Source organism: Mytilus galloprovincialis, chromosome 3 (genome assembly GCF_965363235.1).
Source record: "Mytilus galloprovincialis chromosome 3, xbMytGall1.hap1.1, whole genome shotgun sequence".
NCBI classification, from domain to species: Eukaryota; Metazoa; Mollusca; class Bivalvia; order Mytilida; family Mytilidae; genus Mytilus; species Mytilus galloprovincialis.
In genome coordinates this window covers 110,024,128-110,047,067 of record NC_134840.1, presented here as the reverse complement: position 1 = coordinate 110,047,067, position 22,940 = coordinate 110,024,128, and the positions used below count along the sequence as shown (strand labels likewise).

Sequence of the window (22,940 nt, the reverse complement as noted above, 5' to 3'; positions counted from 1 at the left end):
CTCGACGTGAACACAAACTGATATGGAGACGCGTTTTGTTTTCCAATTTCCTACATTAGGCATTTGCCTCAATGTAGTTACGGTCCTGTAATAAAAGTTAGGTAATTGTTCCTGAGAAAATATAAATCAAGTTATTTAAAATGAAACAAATTTGTAGAAATTTCAATTATAACTAACTTAATAATATTTATACTTTTATTATTAAAAGATTTGGGAAGTGTTTCCCGATTTTTTTGGGGGGAAAGATGAAGAATCTGGTGCCATCTCATACTTTCGATTAGACCTGCTGAGTCATTTATTTTCAATACATTGCAAGTCATGTAATTTATTTTCAAACTACCACAGAACAAACAATTTATTTTTGTGATTATCAAGGCTGGGTTACTTATTTTCAAAATCCTCCTCCCCAGAATATCAAATATTCGTCCCTTAAAATCTACTTTTTGGTAAAGTATTAATTAGCAAATCATATTTGAGGAAATATTGAGTGACCATGCATCCACTCTTAAATTATTTGTATCATTTTGTTTTTTATTGTTCAATTTTACGTCATTGATTTATTTCGTTTCGTTTCGTTCTTATTTCCGTTTTTTTTTCACACACTACAGGTACTCTCTTTCGTGCTTTCGTGTGCCTTTGGTGTTTTATAATCGTGTAAATGATTCTTTAAGGAATTTTGTGTGTATATGTTACTTTGTATATAACAATCCTGAGCTTGAGTAATTTTGGTCGCTCATTAATGTGGTGACGTTTGATTGGATTATAACCGTGTAGTGACTGACTCAACTAAGGGAAATCCCGGACTTCCAATTATAATAATATGTCTATGTAACAACGTACCCTTTTATCCTGATGTAATGAAGGTCTTAATAAAGCACACTTATTCGGAACCCTCATTTACGTCATTATTCAGTTCCGAATAAGTGTGCTATATTTAGACCTTCATAACATTAGGGTAAAAGGGTACGTTGTTACATATATAACATCAGGGTAAAAGGGTACGTTGTTACATATATATTGTTTCAAACTTTTTGGTTTATAACACATTCATTCTTGTTTTACGACAGCCGTAGTTTGGTCGGTGCGGTTTCGTAACATAGACCAGCAGAGGACAAAACAATATTTAGGCTGGGTTTAGGGTTAACTACAATATCATGACTTGAACATCTGGTTAAATAAAGTAATTTGATTTTAAAATACTCTGGTCCTACAGTAACTTCTGTTTCTGAACGTCTCTTATGCATTCCACTCATGAACCCAAAATTACATGCACATTTCTGTCGGCCCTCCATGTCTCGAACAGAAATTTTCAGCAACCTTTCAGTTCATAATAATTTGGTTAAATTTATCATGATTTGCCAACACATCCTTATCATGACTTTCCAGAGGTCCCAAATAATAGACCCTGTCATGGTAAGGGTAAGTTTGATCATATTGAATAGGGAATGTAGGGGCAAAATAACTGGAAAATACCAGAAAACATCATTAAAACATAGCATTAAAGTGCTTTGAAACATGCATAGGATTTCTCTTACATGTACTACTATACTACTTCAATATCTGTCAAACAAATATACCCCTTTTATCTGTTAAAACATGTTAAAAAAAACATTATTATTCTTTAAAATTCTTCAAACAACAATTTTATTATTAAATATTTTTAATTTTTTTTTAGTGTGTCTATAGTATGTTCTCTTTTCTGGAATCCCAGTCAGACCCAATCTGATATGCTTATCATGCTTGTTAAAGATATTTACACCATGACATTATTCTGAATTTTCAATCTCAACTAAGCATGCCTGCAATTATCATGATTATCTTAATTTTACAAAAAATATTTGTAAGACTTTCAAAATTGTCTTTCAGAGATGTCTTCCATGGCTTGTGTTTTTTGTAGTTTAATTTTTGCTTTGCATTACAGGTGAATAATGCTCAAATGTTTCACTCTTGGGAAATGCTTGAAGCTAACAATCTGGTCTTTGCAGTCAGTCAGGTAATTTATTGTAACCACCTACATGACCTATGAAAGTGGGCATTATCATGGTTATAGTCACATCAACTTGAAAACTTATATTAATTTAAAATAGACACATATATATGAATAAGGAGATTTAGGATGCTTGCCAATGAGACAACCATCCACCTGTCCACTAGAGACCAAACAGACCAAAAACATGAAAAACCTGAAAAAGGACATGTTAATTGAAGTACATGTTGTAATGTGAGCATTTACAAAAATTTAAATATACCAAATTATGTTTTTTCCCCAACATGCCAAACATTACCATATTGCATGTATTGAAACATTGAACATTGAAGAGTTTGAGTGTAGGACATTCTATTTTTTGGTCTACATGTACATTTAAGTAGTAAACCATGTATTTGTGGTAAAAAAAAATCAAGTTTCACATGATATTTTTACACTAAAGCTACCAAACTATAATCCTCATGATCCTAATGCTTTTAAGTGATTTTGAAGCAATTTAAGGATTTATTTACTATCTTTCAAATTCAATGGATAAATGACGCTCCTGTATATAAACTCCTCCTTGCTAGAGAGGGATTTGAATTTTTTTTGTACTGATTACAGTGGAGTTAAACAAAAAGCCTCAGCCGTAATCATGGTAACTTGAAGAATGTATGATTTAAAGGGAAACAACTTTTTTTTTACTTGTGAAAATAACAACTGTAGTTAATTATTTCTTTTTTAAAGGCATTTAACCCATTATGAAATTCTTGGAGTAAAACCAGATGCTTCAAAAGATGAGATTAAAAAGGCATATAAGAAGAGGTCCTTAGAGGTAATACGATATGCTGGTAAATTCAATGCTTTGGAGTGTAAGATTTAAGTGATCACACGTAGAAGAAGAATCCTTATTGTCGAGCCTTTGACTTAAGTCGAAAAAGCGAGACATTGCGATCCTTCATTCCGTTGTCTTCTATGGTGGTGTCCACAAATATTCACTCTGTGGTTAAAGTTTTTGAAATTTTAATAACTTTCTTAAACTATCCTGGATAACTACCAAACTTGGACAGAAGCTTGTTTAAGTTCAAAAGATAGTATCCAGAAGTAAATTTCGAAGAAAAAAAATCTGTTTTATTTGTATTTTACTTATAAATGAACTTGGTTTTTTTTCAGGCCTAAATTAAAATATTGTTTGTTTGCCCTTTTCCGACCCTATGTTTTGAAATAGGGTAGGTAGGTAGGTAAAATATTTTATTTTTCTTTCCCAAAAAATATATTAGCTTGGTACATTTTTTGTCATGGGTAGGCAGGTAGGTATAATATTTTATTTTATAGAAACAAAATCTGCATGATGTAATTTTTGTTTGTATTGCTTTTGTTTAAGTATGCTTTTGCTAATTAGTTTCTGGGACTATTAGTAAAATAGTCCCAGGAAGTTTTGAATAAAAATTATCATGTAGAACATTTAGAATGTGAAATTAATTCATATGCACTACTATTTGTTTTCAAATATCAAAATATATATACAGTCAGGGGACTTACTGAAATAAGTGATTTTTAAATCACTTATTTGAGTAGCAAATTCGAGGTTTTGTCACAAATTGGGATTTTGTAGTTTTTTCAAAATTTTAAACACATAGGTTTAAATAACATCTTTTAATTAGTAAAATTAAAAAATATGCACTTTTTGCTTCTTTTAAGTATCAAGGTTTATGCCTTTGATGTAATCATTTACCTGAAAATTCTATTTTAGTTGAAAAAATGCTATAATAATGGCTTTACATAATGAACTGATACTCTCTTAAAAGATTTTTCACAGCAGTGGGAGTATTTTTCCTGTGAAGTTCAAGGTTTCATCTTTCAGATTATGTAATAAAATTCTACTGTTCGTGATAAAAATTTCACTGTTCGTGGGTGTTGAAATTAGTGGGGGTTATTAAAAGAATGATACTTAAAGAAGTGATTTTTGGGAAGGAAATTGAGGTCTGATACTTAAACAAGTGATTTTTATGTCATTATCCTAGATTCAGTACAAGGTCATCACCTGAAATGACCTGGTCATCCTAGACAACACAGATGTTGGTTCTGATAAGTTTAGAAACATAATTAGTCCCTGGATCATTAGTATTCTATATTTAAAGCTACACTAATATTAAATCACTTCTTCTAGTGATTAATTTGTACTACTTAAATAGGTGATTATTAAAGAAAGACAACTCTAACTTCCAACCTTTATGGAAATAATGATACTTGAATCAGTGATTTAGAAAATCACTTATTTAAGTAAGTCCCCTGACTGATATAGGGCTGTGCGGTATATTTTCAACGTTTATATGCCTGGAACTTTTATGAGTTTTAACTTGCACTAATATTCTGTACTACGTACTGTGTACACTTACCTCGATCTAAAGGTTATCTGTAAGAGATAACTTTATCCTCGTAAAATATGTCTGGGAAGACATACATAACTAGTAGAAAAAGTCCCTAGAGAGTTGAAAAACTTGGCGAATTTACTGCCAAATATTGTACACTTTACAGACCTTTGGTTCATGTCAGATATAAATAATACATGTATATCAATGCTGGTCGAAGGCATCGTTAACATAATCATCCTGATCTACGGATCACTGAAGGCCATCCCTGGCTTCATAGGGGGATACAACATCATTTTACAAAATATTTTGTACACACGTTGATAATTTTGTATTGGACCAACCTTTTTTGAATGAACCCTGCTCTTCAAGTAAAAAGACACAGAGTAATGTTCGTCATATCATGATTTCAGCTTTCAACATCGATTTCAAACAAATGCTTTGAAACTCTGAATGCAAGTGTTCATGTCAAACAATCTATTGATCCAAACAGACTAGACCTTATACAGGAAAGATATAACCGGAGGATTCCGGTAAAAAAGTTTTGAGTGGGAAATACAAATATAAGATTTTTGGTAGGAACGAAAAAATAAAATAAAATAAAATCTTGCTGGTAAATACAAATAAAAGATTTTAAGCAGAACGAATTTATAGGGTTGGTCGGTAAAGGGCAAACAAACAATATTTTAATTTAAGCCCCATTTAACATTACATACAGTCTGCAGTTCCAAGTTTTTAAAACATTTATAAGATTCATTAACTATCCAGGATTTTTACCAAACTTGGACAGTAGCTTCTTACAATCAAAAGATAGTATCAAGAGGAATAATTTATTAATTTTTTTCCTCATTTTTGTTAAGTGTACAATGGACAGGAAAAGTAGGCAAGGCACTGGGTTCTGCGGAACCCTTACAAATTTATTTAATGAATAAAATGAGCAGGTTTAACACTGTTGTGTGCTAAGAGCAGATGGGTCATAGTTTACTCTGCCTACTTATCCATATTGAATTAGGAAAATGTAAGAAGACAGTTGCTCATAAAATTGGGGAGGTCTCAATGGCCGAGTTGGCTGAGTAGTTTTGTTACCTAGCCTATCAATACTGAGGCTGTGAGTTTGAACCCCAACACATAGCAGGTTTGTTAATCTTAATTTGATCTTGATTGACAAGTCATTCAGTTGAAAGGCGTAGTACTCCTCCGGCACTGTGGCTTCCTCTAATGGTAAAAACTGGCTGCCACTTAATAGGCTATAATAAATGCTGAAAGTGATTTAAATCTAAAAAAAAATCATCCATAAAATCAGTTCAATTAAGAAGTTTTAACTTTTTGCATAAAAAAAGATATTCAAAGACTTTTCTGTGAGAACTAATGTTTATTGAGGATTGTTAATTCTTCATTGAAAAAAATCTGATTCTTTGTTGAGTTTTAATCTTTTTCGCTATTATGTTTATTAGCTACATCCTGATGTGAATCAAGATGATCCAAAAACACACGACAAGTTTGTTGAATTAAAAGATGCATACGGTACACTGCTCAAAGAAGATTCACGAGAACAATATGACAAAGACCTTAACATGGCATTCATATACCATCGACATAAGACAAGGTATGACCAAGTAAATTCAAACGTACCCCCTTTTTTATGCCCCTGTCGTAGCGTAGGGGGCATTAAGTTTTACCCTTGTTCGTCTGTGTGTACGTACCAAAATTGGTTTCCATTCTCTAACTTGAGTTTGCCTCAACCAAATGTTATGAAACTTATACAAAATGCTTATTACCATAAGTTCGCTACTCAATTTCAAAATAAATAACTTTTTATAAAACTAGTATCGGTATATATATATTGATAGGGGATTAAATAAGGAATCAAAAAAGCAAAAAATATGTAGAGGTCAATGTGCTTGTTTTCGAGATATTAGTCATTGAAATTTTGGCGGGAAAATATTCTGTCTTGATTTTTCATAGCTTTATCATTGACAAGTTAAAGTTCTCAAAAACTATTAGAAAATAAATAAGATTTGATTAAACTTTAACAAATGACTTATAGTTGTACATGCAAATGATTCATAAAAAGAAAAAAATTGGGGTCAATGGGCAAAATTTTTTAAGGCATTCAAATGGATAAAACCACATGTACAGGATTCCGAAAATCTGACAAAATTCCAAAACATGACAAGCAAACATCCTTAATCTCCTTGTGTAAACCAGAAATATTTAATCACTTTTGGTGATGCTTAAATTTTATCTGACTTGTTTGGTATCCAGCTTTCTGTGCATGGTGTTATATATATGTTTATCCTTTCTAATTTAATTTTTAAAGAAACAGATCTCTTGAAGATGAACATGATCTTCAACATCAAAACTTTGAGAGACACTTTAATGTGAAGATTGATAAAGCTGATTTTATAAAGCAAGTGGAAGAGATGGAGAAAGAATCCCGCTCTGCTGCCGGACCTAAGATAGACAGAAGTGTTGGAAAATATATTGTGGCATTTTACATATGTGCAGCAGTTTTTGCCCTCTTTGTTGTGTAGTAAGTTACGGCCAATATTTTAAGTTTTGAAATGAAAACTTTTAAGTTAGAAGGTAGAGTGCAGACAAGATGATGCAGTGAGAGCAATAACTGTTGATTTATTATTATTCATAAGATACTAATAATACCCCTGCTTTAAAAAAAAAATGTGTGGGTTTACTGTTTTATTATAAAAAAAAATAGGAGTACAAATGTATATGCAACGACATCACAAGAAATAAAATGGAAATTTCATGATAAACAAAAAATAAGATATTTAACTATTTTGCACAAAACACAGTAAATATTGAGATTTAAACACATTGATTGAATAAAGACTGTGCATGAGGACAAGAATGCCCCTGCACATGCTGAAGCTGCAAAGAGACGAAAATGGGACAGACAGTTAAGGCTAACACTCAATGCTCCCTTTGCCTACAGTGGGGACATAAAAATGGCCAACAATGTTGCATGAAAATCTATACAATCTTATTTCTAAAAGCAGTTCCCAAGAATACAATATAATATATATACATTCATATCAGAATTCATCAAAAAAATAATTATCAATGATATTTTTAATCAAATTCATAATTTATTGAATTTTATTTTTCCTTTCAAGTTCTGAGATGACGAAAAGAAAGTTTTCTGAAATTCCACCACAACAGAGATATGTTCATCCAAGTCAAAAGGCCATGAGTCATGAAAAAGAAGCATTCATGAACCATTATAAGGACCAACAAGAGTAAGTGTTATCATAGATGCCAACTATTACGATTTTTCCGTAGTTTTTCCGATTTTGCGATTTAAACTACGCTTTTACGGTCAAAGTCGAATAGTTACGGATTCCCAATCATCGACGTTCAATTTTGTAAAACGCGGATTTTTATCAATACTTTTCCGTCCGGGTCCAGTATTTAGGAAACGCCAATGTAATGCTTCCGGTTTCTCGGGAGTTATCAACCTATTGTTGGGTAACTAATTGACTTCCGAAGAGTCAAACTTGCATTTTATTAAGTAGCTTTCCCCCTTTCTCTACTTCTCCTTGATAAAACAAAAATGTTTGAGTCGAGAACATCTGAACAATTAATGAATGGAAAACATACTACAGACAACATGTTAAATGACAAATTTTAGTGTACATCACTTTGCAACCACTCGTCAGTAATTTTGATTGGTAAATGCACGTTTATGAATGATTACTGAAAACTTTTCAAAAATACGGAAAATTTGATAGTTTGTTACTGATTGTGTCAAAAGGGGGTTGGCATCTATGTGTTATCAAGCTGAGTAAATCAGAATAATTGAAGTGTATATATATCTAACTGTAATATATCATGTAATTGTAAAAATAGACTGAATACAACTGTGTAAAATTACCATTGAATTCAATACTGTAAATTCAGAAATTATTGTTAGGTTTTTATACGCCAATTTATGGGATTATTATGGTATACAGTTGTCAGTTTGTCTGTCTGCCGTCAATATGCTTGACATTAACTCAAAAATGCTTTAACCGATTTGCATTAAACTTGGTGAATTGTTTATATATATTGATGTGAGCTCCTTTTTGTTTTTATAAACTTTTAATTTTATGTTAACGAGTTATGGGGTTTTATTCATTAAAAAAATGGTGATTTTCTAGTTTTCTGACACTAACTCAAAAATGTTTTTATCAATTTGCATGGAACTTTTGTGAAATGTTTAACGTAACGGTACCCAAATTGCACCGAGTACCCAAATTGCACCTATTTAGCAAAAATAGCAGCGGACATCTTACAAGATTTCCTAGAGACTACACAATTTGTATTTTTATGATTTGATACTATGCACATCTTTCAATATGGGTAAAAATATTTAGATATGCACAAAACGTTCACAGTATTTATCAATAGATGAAGTGTTTATTGAAAAAGCAAAATGTACTGAAATGTCGCTATGCGACGTCATCAAAACGTCATCTCAGGCCTTGACAATAACGCTTGTCCGATTGTCCGGTACCAGAGGTAAAAAAGGTCGGACAAGTAAAAGCTATACCAAGCTTGCCCAATGGGACAACTAGAATCATTCTGCAGAAAATAAATTTTAATCCAACTTTGATGAACAAAGTATAATTATTAACAATAAACAAGAAAAGAAGATTTGTTTGACATCTTTCCTTTTTAAACTGAAACTAATTGAAACTTTTTATTTCTCAAGACCCCTCAGACTTGCAATCGATAATTTAAAACTGGTTCTTTGTCAAGTACTTTTAACAGGTAAAAAACACACTTTTCTCGGAAACCAGTCTTGACATCCCATTCAACCATGCACTTTTTAGATAAGGTAACTTTAAAAGACAGTTCGTCACCAGCTCGGAAATGATTCGGCTCCAAGTTTAATAGACAGCTGGGCACCGAAGGAGACATATTTCATAGACATGATTAATATACAGTTTGGCAAGGCAGTAGACATTTCTGGACCAAGACAAATCAGAACCTCTTTTCCTACCTTATTTTGTTGCTTTATAATAACTAATACCAATGTCCATACCGTATTTTTTAAATAAGAATGAGGAAATTTATTATTTACCATAAAAATCATCAAATCATGTTTGATCTTTATGTAGAAAAAACAATACTTGCAATGCAGTGACCTATAGTTGTTATTTGGTCTTTTGTCTCATTGACAATCATACCTCAAATTCTTTTTATTGATTGCATTTGAATAAACTTTTTTCAACTTTTAAAAAAATAGGATAAAAATCCAATGAGTGTACATTTAGAGGCCAATCAGATGGTGCCTCATGTGCAAAGTATGATGAGACTTTAGCATTGATAAAAACTAGAACCTAAGTCCTGTGACACAACTAAATTCAGTTGTTCATGGCTCATATTTTTTTAAAGTATTTCAAAGGATATAAATCAAGTTCTGTTCAATGTTTTTTTAATTCATTTTGTTCCTTGAATCAACTTGAAATGCAAAAAAGGTTATTATTAAGATTTTTTTTGGACAAGTTACAATTTCATTCGGACAAGTAAGTTTTGGTTTGTACTTGTCCTGCTGGACAAGTTGAAAAAAAAGTTATTGTAGAGGCCTGCATCTTTTTAAAATGATCAAATACAATATGTTACAACTATCCATTTAAAAAAAATGAAGAGTAAGCATGGACTAATATCCAATTGTTCAAAATATTTGAAGAAATTAAACAAAAGCTCTGTTATTTGACTTTTGATGATGCGAATTTAAGCATGGATGCAATTTGGGTACTCCTCATCCAGAATAATTGATGGTTTGGAGGTCAGTTTAGACCAATTTTTGTATGATTCCATATGAATTAAAAATCAAATTGGTATACCTATATAATAAAGAAGGATACGGCTACAAAATAAAAACAGAATGGACATTTTTGTCTTTATCATAAAAAAACATAGGTGAAAAAACTGTCAAAATAGGTGCAATTTGGGTACCTTCACGTTATATATATTGACGTTATCTTCCTTTCTAGTTTGATAAATTTTAGACTTTACGTTTCCAAGTTATGGGATTTATTCTTTAAAAAAAGAGTAATTTTCTAATTTTCGGATAATAACTCAAAAATGCTTTCAACAGTTTTCATGAAGCTTTGGTGAATTGTTTATGAAAATCCCCTCCCTTTAGTTTTTTTTATATATATTTCTAATATGACATTGAAAAGTTTTTGAACTTTATTCTTAGACAATGTTCATGGTGCAGCTGTTTGTAATTACTGTGATTACATAAGTACCTCAATAGTAAGAAGTCACATTCTGATATATGATTCATATATAACTATGAAGCTTATTCTTAAAATTGAAAAAATTAAACTTGTATTTCTTTTTATTCTTTAGAAATTGCAATAATAAAGGAATGCAAAAATTTCTGAATATACTGTATTACCAGTAGTCTTTGTCTGTGTATTGGTAAATTTAGGATGATATCAATACTGTAAACACAGATATTATAAGGTGAGAAGGACTGTGGACTATAAACCAATGAGACAGCAACCCAATGACAAAAATTACCAAAAGACCTCTAGAGGTCCAATAAAGGTATGCCACTATTCAAAAGTCATATTTCAATTAAGCTAAAACAAATCTGGGTAACAAATTAAAACTGAGGGAAACGTCAAATATAAGAGGCAACCAAAAGAACGACGGGAATACTAAAATACAACAAAAGCAAACGCCAACATAAAAAGAAGAGAATGGCAGATAACATTTTTTGAAAGACTATTAAATGTATGATCATCAATTTAATATTGATTAATGCGATTTCTGGAAGTGCTGCTTGCTACTTTTAATATACTAATTTACACAATTAACAAAAGGTTACATGATTTGTATATTTTACAGTAAAGAATTAGGTCACATGTACATGATGATGCGTGCCAAGAAAATAAAGGAAACAAAAGAAGACAATATAAAGCAAGCAAAATTTGCTGAAGAAAAGGTTAGAAAGAACAGAAGACTAAATATAGGTGGTTCAAAAAGGAGAGAAGAAACTTCTCAGTGAGGTAAATACACATAGTTAATTCTCCATGTGTGTTGTGTATTGATTAGTGTGTTGTGTATTGATTATTCTCTATACTGTCCCTTTCTCAGTGACAATAGCACTCAAGAGCAAAATGTCCTATATATTTTGCAAACTGAACAGAATTATACCTTTCAATTTATTTTTTATCAGATTAATATTTAGGTTCCTCATAACAAAGACGTTTTGTATATGCAAAATGATTAGTTTAAAAGTGCAACTTGAAAAAGTCTCAAAATGGTATTCTGAATCGCCAAATCCTCTTTCAGAATCACAGTTATTAGAACAGGTCAGCATTGAAGGTCTGTCACTGAATTGAAGTACCGACAACTTATTTTAGTCTAGATTTTTTTAGTAACCGAATTGTCATCTGATAAAAAGTCATACTGATAAAAAGGTGCACAGTTTTCTCTGCATTCAAAATCTTTCGGTTTGAACCTGTCCTGGTTTTATTTACTATTCTAATATGACGTGATTCTTTCGCTTTGTAAACAACACTGTGATAAAATTCTCGATATATCTATACTTAGTGCAGACTCCGAGATGTACATAATAATGGCTGTTACAATATACTTCCTACATAAATCCACATGTATTGAAACCTATTTGCAAACCCTTTGCCGATTTTATTGTTTTAAAAATTGCAATTAAAAAAGACAAAATCACTTTTATTCTTATTCGGATGCATAAGGGATGACATCAAAAGTTCAATGAAGGATACAAAACTTAATTCACATATTTTTTTCACTGACCCCCACACCCCCCTTCTTAACTTAATTTGGGAAAAATTGATTGACCAATAGGGATATATGTAAAATCGATTTTAGATTAACAAAACTTGCAGCAATGTTGACCCCCCCACCCCCAAACTATGTGATTTAAGTTTTTTATCCTACATCGATCTTTTGATGTCGTCCCTAATAAAAAGAAGTAATGCAAAACAGCTCGGAGAAACCAACAAAATAAAAATAAAATAAAATTCCGCGAAAGTTGATTCATGTATTTGGCGCTATCAAAGTCATTTCAAAACATGACGTCATACAAATGAAAACGCTAGAGTTGAAAGTTTTCTGTTACGTGAACCATTTAAATTTCGTTTACTATTGTATTAAAATTGATTCTCAAGGTACAGGTTTTGTTTGATTTTCTATTCTATTGCATTATTCGCATATTTACTGATTTCAGCAAGTCAACATGGTGGCTCCTTAGTTACGAAATGTCAACTTTGGATTTTACGGTAGCTTACGAGAAAAACATGTAAATTAAAATGGCAATTGTTGGTTTTGAGAATGAAACAGATTTTTTTTTCGGCGGTTGTTCACAAAATAATCCATGCAAGCTACGGATTTATTAGAATGTTCGAGCTTTATCTAACAGGGAGTAAAAAAGAACAGCCGCACACACAGCATACCCACCCTCGCTTCAGTTTTTTAATGATCGTATTTGTCCTATTAGAATCGAAATAATTCATGGAAGCCATAGATTATTGGAAATTTACACATGGCCTGGGCCGTGATATTCGTTATTTTTATCCCTCGCTAACGCTCAGGATAAAATTCGAATATCACGGCCCAGCCATGTGTAAATTTCCAATAATCTATGGCTTCCATGAATTATTTCTTAATTCTAAATTTTCATATTAAATCTATACCAGTACATTGCAGTGGCAGATCCAGAAACTTTCATAAGGGAGGGCCCACTGACTGCCTAAGAGGGTGCCCACTCCAGTCATGCTTCAGTGATACCTTATATAATAAACTATTTTTTTCCTCAAATGTGGGGGCTTTGCCCCCTGAAAAACCCTCTAAATCCGCCTTTGCAGTATACAGTGTCTTAAATGTCCTTTACACCAAAACCCATGGTGATACTCTTAATAAAGGGAGAAGTTGTTACTTTATCATATGGTACAAAAATCATTAAACCAAATCAATTTGGTTTTGCCCTAGATGCCTTTAAAAATGTATATATCATTGAAAAAGCTCCAAATTATCTCCCTTTGGTGCAGAAATGCTATTTTTTGGCATTAAAATTGAAATATCTTTTTTAACTCATCGGTGACCTATATTTTTTATTTTTATTTTCAAATAAGCTGTTCTTAAACTAAACTATTGTAAAAATTTGAGCGATTTTTGTAATTTACTTCTTTTTTTTTATTTCGATATTACCTCTGTTTCTCCTATTAGTTCAACAGGAAAAAAGTGCATGTACCAAAATGTATGCTTCTTTTAAAGGCAGATTGTGAGTGTATATGAACGATGACCCTACTTTTTTATTTAATTGATTTAGACCTGCCCCTTAGGTAGTTTATAGATTGTAGTGTGAATATTGAGAGGAGATTATAGACTATCGCAAGTATTTAGATTATTCAAAGAGTTCATAGATATGTATTCAACATGTGATTTTAAATCATGAATGAAGAACTAAACATTTTATTTTTAGGCAGTTAAGCTGCCTTATGCGAGCACCCTGGGTTTGGGTTCCCCCCTGGGATTTTTTGAAAAAGTGCCATTGCTCTGATCTGGCAGGTCTGGTAGTTTCTTTATAACTAATTAGACATTTTTTTCACACTTTTTGTTATAAAAAACAATAAATATAAGTAAGATTACCTTAAATGATCGTCAATTTTCCCAAAACAATTGACGTTCCCCATTTGAAAAAGTGCTAATTAAAAAGTTAAGCATAGCTTTTTATCGTCTGTGCTTTTGAAGAAGATGTAAGTGAACTATTGTAAGAATAATTTCATCGCCGAAAATGTTTGTAATGAAGGCATTAAAATTTGCCAAATAGCATGAATGGCGCATGGATATTATTTTGCGGCTATTACGCCGTTGAATTTGGGGGATTCCATCCTACTAAAGGTAAATATTTAAAAGCATTGTCTTACTTCCTCTCTGTATAAGTCTTGGATTTGTAAGAATACTTGATTATTTTATTTCTACATTGTATGAAGATATGTATTTTATTTAATTATTTAATGCAAGCTGATGTTATTATTTGTCATCGTGTCTCTCCGTACTTGCTATGTATCGTGTAAACCCCCAAACATTATACTCGATCAGGGCCGTTACAATTTCAATCGGGACCTCATTTGAATACGTATTTATAGATTTTGTCGATGTCAATTAAGGTCATTTCAAGATGGTTTCCTTCATCGTGTTTTAGTTTAAAGTAAAATCACAAAAATACTGAACTTAGAGGAAAATCTAAAGTTGACATGGTTAATTAATTGCTTTACACACAAACCTGTAAACTCATTCATGTAAGACGATACACCTGTACAATGTGACCTTTCACCTGGAAATAAAGTTTCGTATACAAAATTCCACTTCTTTCAGGTTTACACTTTCAGTATTAATGGTTACAATTTAAAATTTAAAAATGTTAGGTCTTGATTTATTTAAGTCGACAAGTTAAGAGTTAAACACAAAAAGTCGGATACGAAATTTTTTGATAATTTAATCACAAATATTCAAAATGGCGCATCGTGGTTTTCTTGTACACACGTGAATAACATTAAACGAAATCGATCTTGGGAAGATTTCACTAGGTTTTATCTTGACTATAATGGTTTCACCATTGAAGGGTTCATCTTTTATTGATATTCAGGATTCAGGTACAGTGTTAAAATGCAATGACACAAATTTTACCAAATCCGAAACGAAGCGGACATTCGATTAAAGGCTGATTTTTATGCAAATTACTAAGTCAACACTGTTAGATTGTTTATTTTATTTAAAAATAATAACAAAGAGTAGTCCAGAATACTTTTATTTCTAAAAAATACAAAGAGTTAGAATACATTATAACATTGACAACACATGATGTTTCTGTTTACTTGGCCAAACCTCAGAAAAAAATGTCATGAAATCCTATAGTACTGCATAGTCCGCACCACATCCATCAATTTCATTTCCAGGGTAAAACACCGCGGACTTTACACCCCTTTCTACGGTATGTAACACATAAACAAACGACAGCTACTGAATTACAGGCTCCTGACTTGGGACAGGAACATACAAAAATTATGTAGGTATATCTCATTACCAGAATATTTAGCCCACCCCCTTTGTCATGGTCTATTGGCTAATATGTATTAGTTTTTGATTAGGTCAGTTATTTATGATATTTGGTGTGCAGTTGGATAAACTTTGTCACTTTTAATTTCTTGGCTCACACCGAACAACAAGCTATAAAGGGCCCAGGAATTACTAGTGTAAAACCATTCAAACTAGAAAACGAAAGGTTTGTTCAAAAAGGACAACTTATGAAAAGTCAATGGTATTTGGTAAGCAGTTGTATATTCCTCCATGCAGCTTGTAACTATTAGCAAAACCTACATGTATACTGCATAGTAAGCTTTAAAAGACCAGGAATTACAAATGTAAAACAATAAAAACTAATAAAAATGTTAAAATAAATAATTGGACATAACTTTTGAAAGTGGCGGGATTGGATAGTGAAATTTTAGGGTACAAACATTATTCAATACTTGAGAAATAGCCGAGATAATATTTTCACCAATTTTTCAACAATATTCGTCTTAACTTCTGCCAAGTTTGCCTCTGCTTTTTTTATTTAACTGCCTACAGCGCCTTTGGTGCTTTGATTACAAAGAAAGTTTTGATATTCCATATTATTGTAGAGGTATACAGTAGTTCTTTTATTGAATTTAATATGTTAAATATTTTTCTATTGTAGGACACTGTTTGGCTTATCAACAACATTATCTAATTTGATGTACAGATTCTGCACTTCTAATGAGGCTTTACAATATGAAAACCTATCTATGGAGATGGATACGATCAAAGGAAATTTAACTTTTGGTTATTTGTATCATTGGGTTCAATGCTGACTAATTGAAGAAACACACCTCATTTTAATCATGATAATTAAAAAAAAATGAATCCTGTGTTAGAAAATACTTTGCAAGGGTAAAATTATTAAACTCAGCAGTGTGCTAAATAAGAATGATACATTGATTTTAATAAGAAAAATTAATAATTTAAAATGAAAAATCTCAGTTGACCATCCTGTTGTTATGTTATTTTGATGTTTGAATTAGATGCAAAATCAGGATATTAATATTTAACATTCCCCATTGTAAGTCAATCTATCTGCCAGGCATAAAAGTGGTAGAAATATTTGTAGGTTGTGTACCACTCTGTGATTTAGTAACTCTTTAAATTTATTGACAATTGGTCGAGTGATTTTTTTCTCTTTTATTATTTTTATTATTTGTCTTAAAATCTTCCTGAAATGTATTTTTTATTAACTTGCTACTGGTATTGCCTAGTTAAAATTGAAACAGACAGTTAATAAATAACAGAAAGATTATCTTTATGGGGGGAAAAATACATTTTATAGATATGAGGAAATTTTTAATGGGCAATTTTTGTATCCAATAAGAAAATATGTCCAACAATTATTGTCTTTACTGGACACTAGAGGTCTTCTTGACCTAGTTTTATGATTTGAATTCTTAAGCAACAGTCAAGTTAAACATCTTATTTCAAACCCCTGTTATTTTTTTTCTAGTCAACCTAATATGTCCATTCCAGTTTGTTGAAAATTGATAATTATAAAATGCATTTGTAAATATTTTTTACTTGATAGAAGGCTTTAGAAGCAACATTACAGCTGAAGAACCTGTCAACTGGGTTCATGATTTTGATCTATTCCTTGTTTCTCTATCTATAGTTTGGTGGCATTGGTAGCATGATCAATGTCTTTTCATCTGGGGCTGTCCACCTTTATTTTAACTTATCATAATTTTTTTTCCTACGATTTTGCAAATTAAAAAATCGTCTATTATTTTGAATTAGAAAACAAACAATTTTTTAAAGCTTCCTTAAAGCTTCCTTGTATCTGTTGCAAGGAAATATAGTCCATCATCATATTAATCTTTTTAATAGATTTTTTGGGGTTTTTCTATCTTGTGTGTTTTACCATGTAATTTGCTACAGTAAGGAATATATTCTTACTTTAAGTATATTTGTGATTTCATGTGTGAATGAGTGTATGTGCTTGCAAGTATGTGTGTTTGTTTATGTGTTAGTGAAATATTTTAAATGGAAGGGCATTGGTGACATGAATTTAATTTTTTACTCAATATTTATACATGATGAATAATGTGTGAAGATAACTTCATGTAAATAGTATGGAAGATTAAAATATTTTATTATGTGATTTTAAGTTAAACTTGTATATTAAAGACTGAATGATTAAATAACAATCTTTAGAATGAGAGAGAGAGAAAGAAAGTGTGCATAGGAACTAATTATGGATGCCAATTAACTATTTTATATGACTTGTTAACAGTGTTTCTTGTGATAACAAACTATTGGATGCTACAATCATCACAACCATCGAGTCGTTGGAATAATCATGTATAGATTATGGAATTTATTTTGTAAAAAAGATAAACTAATAAAAATTTGACATTATTTTTAGGTTTTATTGGTGCCACCTTAACTTTAGTATATGAATGTGAGACTTATGGATGCTTATTTGGCAATGGAGTGCTCTTGGTAAAGATTTTTTTGTTCCCTGTGCGACGTGTTGCAGGGGACATAGATATACTGGGCATCCAACTAGTTTACAATTCTTGTCAGATGTTTATAAAACTTATAATGTAGAATTATATCAGCAAATCAGTGCATATCAATTATTTTTAAAAGAGTTATGCCCTTGGAAGTGTTAATGATATGGAAAATTGCATCATTAGTGCATGTGAACAATTCTTGCCAAATCTTTATGAAACTTATATCAAAGGTTTATTTCAGCATTGTCTCTCACAATTTCAAAAATCAATGCAAATTAAATATCTTAAACGAGTTATGCTCAAAGGAAAAATTAATATCAGAAATTGCAATGCATTTGCTCTAAAGACTTCATTTCTCTAAGGTATTTTAAACATTTTTTTTTGTAATTGCCCCTGAACCTTCAACTAGATAAAATATATGCAAGGTGAGGGACATTGGAACTTTTCTTTTACTATTTTAGAAGTTATAAGATAAAGAGCTACCTCAAGCCTGAATTTCAGTCTTCAATATCATTTCATGGTTTAATAAACATGATAAAAAACTTATGAATATGTTATTTTCACCACATGTTAATTTCAGTTTCATTGATACAAGCAAGTCAGCTTTATTTGGTATACAAAATCTGTTCCAAGTATACAAACTGTCAGACAGGGTTCAACTGTATTTGACCTTATGTTAAGGTTCAGCGATTGTCTTGCAAGTTTGACACGTGAAGAGGAGTTTCTCAGAGTGAGAGTTATACTGGTCAACTGTAATTGCTCAACAGAATGATTGCACCACGATAATATGGATCTTACAGGGTTCAATGACTATGACCTCATAATTGTCTGACTGGACAAGTTTCTTTATAAAGGAAAGAAATAAGTCTACTATATTTGGTATGTAGAATAATTTTGAGAAGTGCATTTGTGTCTGAAAGGCTTCACTTGACCTTGACCTCATTTTCAAGGTTTATTGATCTAAAATAAAGAATTGTGAAAAAAATGGCCAATTGTATTACATACGTAATCAAACAAAGGAAATAATTGTTTGGAGGGTCTTTACTTTCTTTAAAGAATTTGTAAAACATACCTCTATTCATAAGTTGTGATAAATGACACCAGGAAATTACCGACCAATTTCCATATGACCCACGCTCTCTAAAATTTTAAATTCACAATCAGACTTTTGCTTTAATCACTCGTGCCAAAAAGCCCTAATGAATTTAATAGATAACCGCATTTTAAATATTGATACTGGTGATCTAATTGCCGGTGTATTTTTAGATCTAAAGGAAGCTTTTGATTTGGTGGATCATCATATGCTATGTCAGAAATTAAGATACTATGCTGATCTCAAAATGTTCGCTTTGTTGGTTTGAATCTTATCTTTCTTGAGGAACACAGATGGTTTGTGTTGGACATTCTCTAAACTTGCTGAAATTGGAGGTCTTCAATGATCATTATTGGGTCCTTTGTTGTTTATTTTGTTCATGATTGATTAATTATTAGAAAATATTGGCTGTCATATTGAAAAGTTTGCTAATGACTCAACTTTTCACTGTCGTGGTAATGGTATCCATTCTATCAATTTTTATTCAAATCATGATTCAATTTAGTAAACATTTGGTGTTGTAGGATCACCATGTTAATACATCCCGCAAAAACACAATATAAAAATAAGGAGATGAGGTATAATTGCCAATGAGACGTATACAACTATCCACCAAAGATAAAATAATTTAGATGTAAGTTATGTAATTATATAGGCAATCGTACGGCCTTCGACAATGAGAAACCCATACCGTATAGTTGGGTTTAAATTGTACTGACAAGTCACATTAAATATATGTTACAATTTAATTGAAAAAACTAGATGGCCTAATTCATAACAAGACAATTTATGAAAAACGAATATATAAGTCATGAACCAACGACATCCACTGAACTTGATGCTCTTGATTTGGGACAGTCACATACATAACGTGGCGGGTTAAACATGTTTTTGAGCTGTCAACCCTCCCCTAACTGTTGATAGAGCTCAACATTACATAAACTATAAAAATTAGACGAAAAAGGTCTATATTTAACTCTGTCATCAGATCGATACCAAGCAGAAAAAACATCAAACATAAACACAGATTGGAAGTGGCATGGTATGTATCCATCCCTCATCACAAACAACAAAAGGACATTACAAGTACAGATCTTAGAGTACTCAGTTACCAATAGTTAGTTTAAAGTCAATAGCAACTAACAAAAAAGATCCCGGAGTAAACTGAATTGGACATGTAAATAGCTGTTGGTATAGATCATAGCTGAATTATTAAAAATATGAATACAAAAATGTTTTAAGAATAAGAATAGATCACGACCTTACGTGAAAAAAATCAAGTTCATCAGATTTCTAAACCATTGGTTAAAAGATAATTTATTTTGCCAAAAAATACCCAAATTGTTAAGGCAGTTATGCCTCTTATGTGCTATTTTACCGGCTCTGGCAAAATAGCCTCCTTGGTGCTTTTTTGCCTGCTCTGGCAATTTCGCAAAATAGCGATTTATATAGAGATTTGCTATTTTGCCAGTCCTATTTTAGATTTTTAATCAAGATGATATGAAATATATTTTTAGGGAAACTATTTATGCACATGCACATGATATACACATGTATGTGGCAAGATGTCAATAACCTTTTCATCTTCACCTTGCCTTCCTGGTCTGACAGTTAAATTCGGAGTACATACGTTACTATCTGTTGAACATTAAACGTTCAAAAATAGAAAACAACAAATGAATGTGATGTTATAAAACAAACTTGATTTTCGACAGATATGAAAAGCTTCAGCAGGTTTTGGTGCACTTTTAAAACGACAACTATGTGTAACTGAGGAAACGTGAAACGAGGACTACAAAAATCATGAAAACCAGACAAAACGTTAACGATTAATACAAAAAAATGACCATCGGTAATGATCATCGGTATAAAATGTGTTTGTAATAGTTTTGACAAGTAGGTAAAATTACTATGTGAAACTTCTAATTTTTATTAAGCTTATCTTTTTATAGTAATATAATAATAAAATTACCTATATGATAGCGTCTTTTTTGATGAACGGTCATACCGGTCATACCATATAAAGAGTTTAGAAGTATTAAAAGTAAACTGTAACAGAGTGTTAATTATCCCGATCATACACGTACGGTCGGACCATACGCGTAAGGTCGGACCATATGTTTATGCTTCATTTTAGACTTCCTGTTAAAGAAAAAAGTACAAGTATCAATTTTGATGCTTTTCTTTTTAGATATTTAAAAATATATTCTAAAAGTAAAGAATATCAATTTAAGGATGTACACCTCTGAGGAGCCAAACATTTCAAGAATTCCTGCAGGGTCAAAAACGACCTGCGACTCGTGGGCTTTTTAGAGGCGACTTCCGACCTAAGGGTCTTTTAAAAACGACCTGCGACCTGTAAAATTTGTTAAAAAACGACCTCCAACCGACTTCCGTCCTCTGTGTTGGGAAAAACGAGCTGCGACCTTTACATTTCCCTTAAAAACGACCTCTCGACGAATTTAAATGCAACCTTGCGACCTGAGGGGGGGGGGGTACCCTGTGGGAGCCTCGTCAAACGTTTTTTCGTAACCTGATTTTTGGGTTTATAAGACTGTAACAAAATAATTGGTGAAGAAAAAAATCATATGGTGGTGCACTTCTTTTTTTTGCTACGACCCTTTGAAAATGCTCAATTTTGATGATTTTTCCATTTTTCATCGATTTTTATCTGTCTTTGGGCTATAGTCCTGAAAAAAATCACAGTTCCACATTTAAACTTTTTTTCATACTTTCTATAAAGATGATGTGGACTAATCTGAATAAATTTTACTAAAAAAACTATAGGTAGGTGTTAATATAAGAAAGTTTTATCATATTTTGACGCTTTTTGTGTAAAATTTACCATGCTGTCAATTTTGTATTTTTGTGATTTTTCTCAGTTTTAAGAACAAAATGCATATTATTTCAACTTTTTTTGTTATAAATGATCTAAGAAATTTGAAAAGACCAAAAGGATATGGGATGTACATGATTCTTGTAAAATCATTTTTTGTATCCCTAACCCATTTTCTCAAAATTTTGGCTAAAAATACTGACTTGATTGGTCGTAAAATTTGAAAACTGAATTACTCAAAAACCGTTCATTGTAAGTACACAATTTTTTCACAGATTTATATTTGATTTTAATACATGTATTTTTAAAATTCATTGATGATTTCCGCTTGTATCACATGTTTTGGAAATAATTCAAGAACGAGATTTCGACGAGACCGAACGAGACTGAAAAGTCAGAAGACTACATCCTTAAATAAATTTTTGAAGTAGACATTTTGGTATAGAGATTCATTTTTAAAGTGTATGTTTGTATATTTTTTCTATTCTTAATTTTTATACTTCAATTATAATCTTAATTAAGACCGGCAAGATAGCAAAACTCTATATAAATCGTTATTTTGCGGGAGCCGGCAAAATAGCGCCAAGGAGGCTTTTTTTTGCCAGAGACGGTAAAATAGGCCACTGCCAATTATTAAACCACAAAAGTAAAATTTATATTTTATTATCTTTATATACTACCAATATTTGACTACAAATGCACAGTATTGGATAACTGTAGCGGGAAAAAAAAACCAAATAATGAAAAAAAAAAAAAAAAAAACCAAATACAAAGTGCAGCAATAATAGTTTAAGACACCCCTTTCTTCTACTACAATCGATTTATTTTTTACAGACTATAATGGTGAAGATTTTGAAACAGAATTTCATATCATAAACTAATTCTAGTATATAAAACATTTCACAGTAAAGCTCCTGATTATCCTGACGGAAGAAAAAAAGTTGTGTGTTTAGAACTTTGATATTTTTAACAAAAAATTCGGATACTTCTCAAAAACAATTTGGTAATTATTCAACCAAACACTGCAATAATTAAAACATTACTGAGCAGAATAATCATCGTAACTTTAAAAACAAAATATACAATACAA

At 31.4% G+C, this 22,940-nt stretch overlaps 1 protein-coding gene across 1 annotated transcript; it reads left to right on the top strand.

Annotated features, from left to right (window-relative positions):
- The first annotated feature begins 1,049 nt into the window (after positions 1-1,049).
- LOC143069764 (uncharacterized) lies at positions 1,050-16,215 on the top strand. The gene is made up of 8 exons (XM_076244534.1): positions 1,050-1,180; positions 1,922-1,993; positions 2,714-2,801; positions 5,793-5,944; positions 6,659-6,871; positions 7,473-7,595; positions 11,203-11,363; positions 16,079-16,215. The coding sequence occupies exons 2-7, from the start codon at positions 1,929-1,931 to the stop codon at positions 11,360-11,362; spliced, it is 801 nt and encodes a 266-aa protein (XP_076100649.1). The 5' UTR covers positions 1,050-1,180; positions 1,922-1,928; the 3' UTR covers position 11,363; positions 16,079-16,215.
- Positions 16,216-22,940: the final 6,725 nt, after the last annotated feature.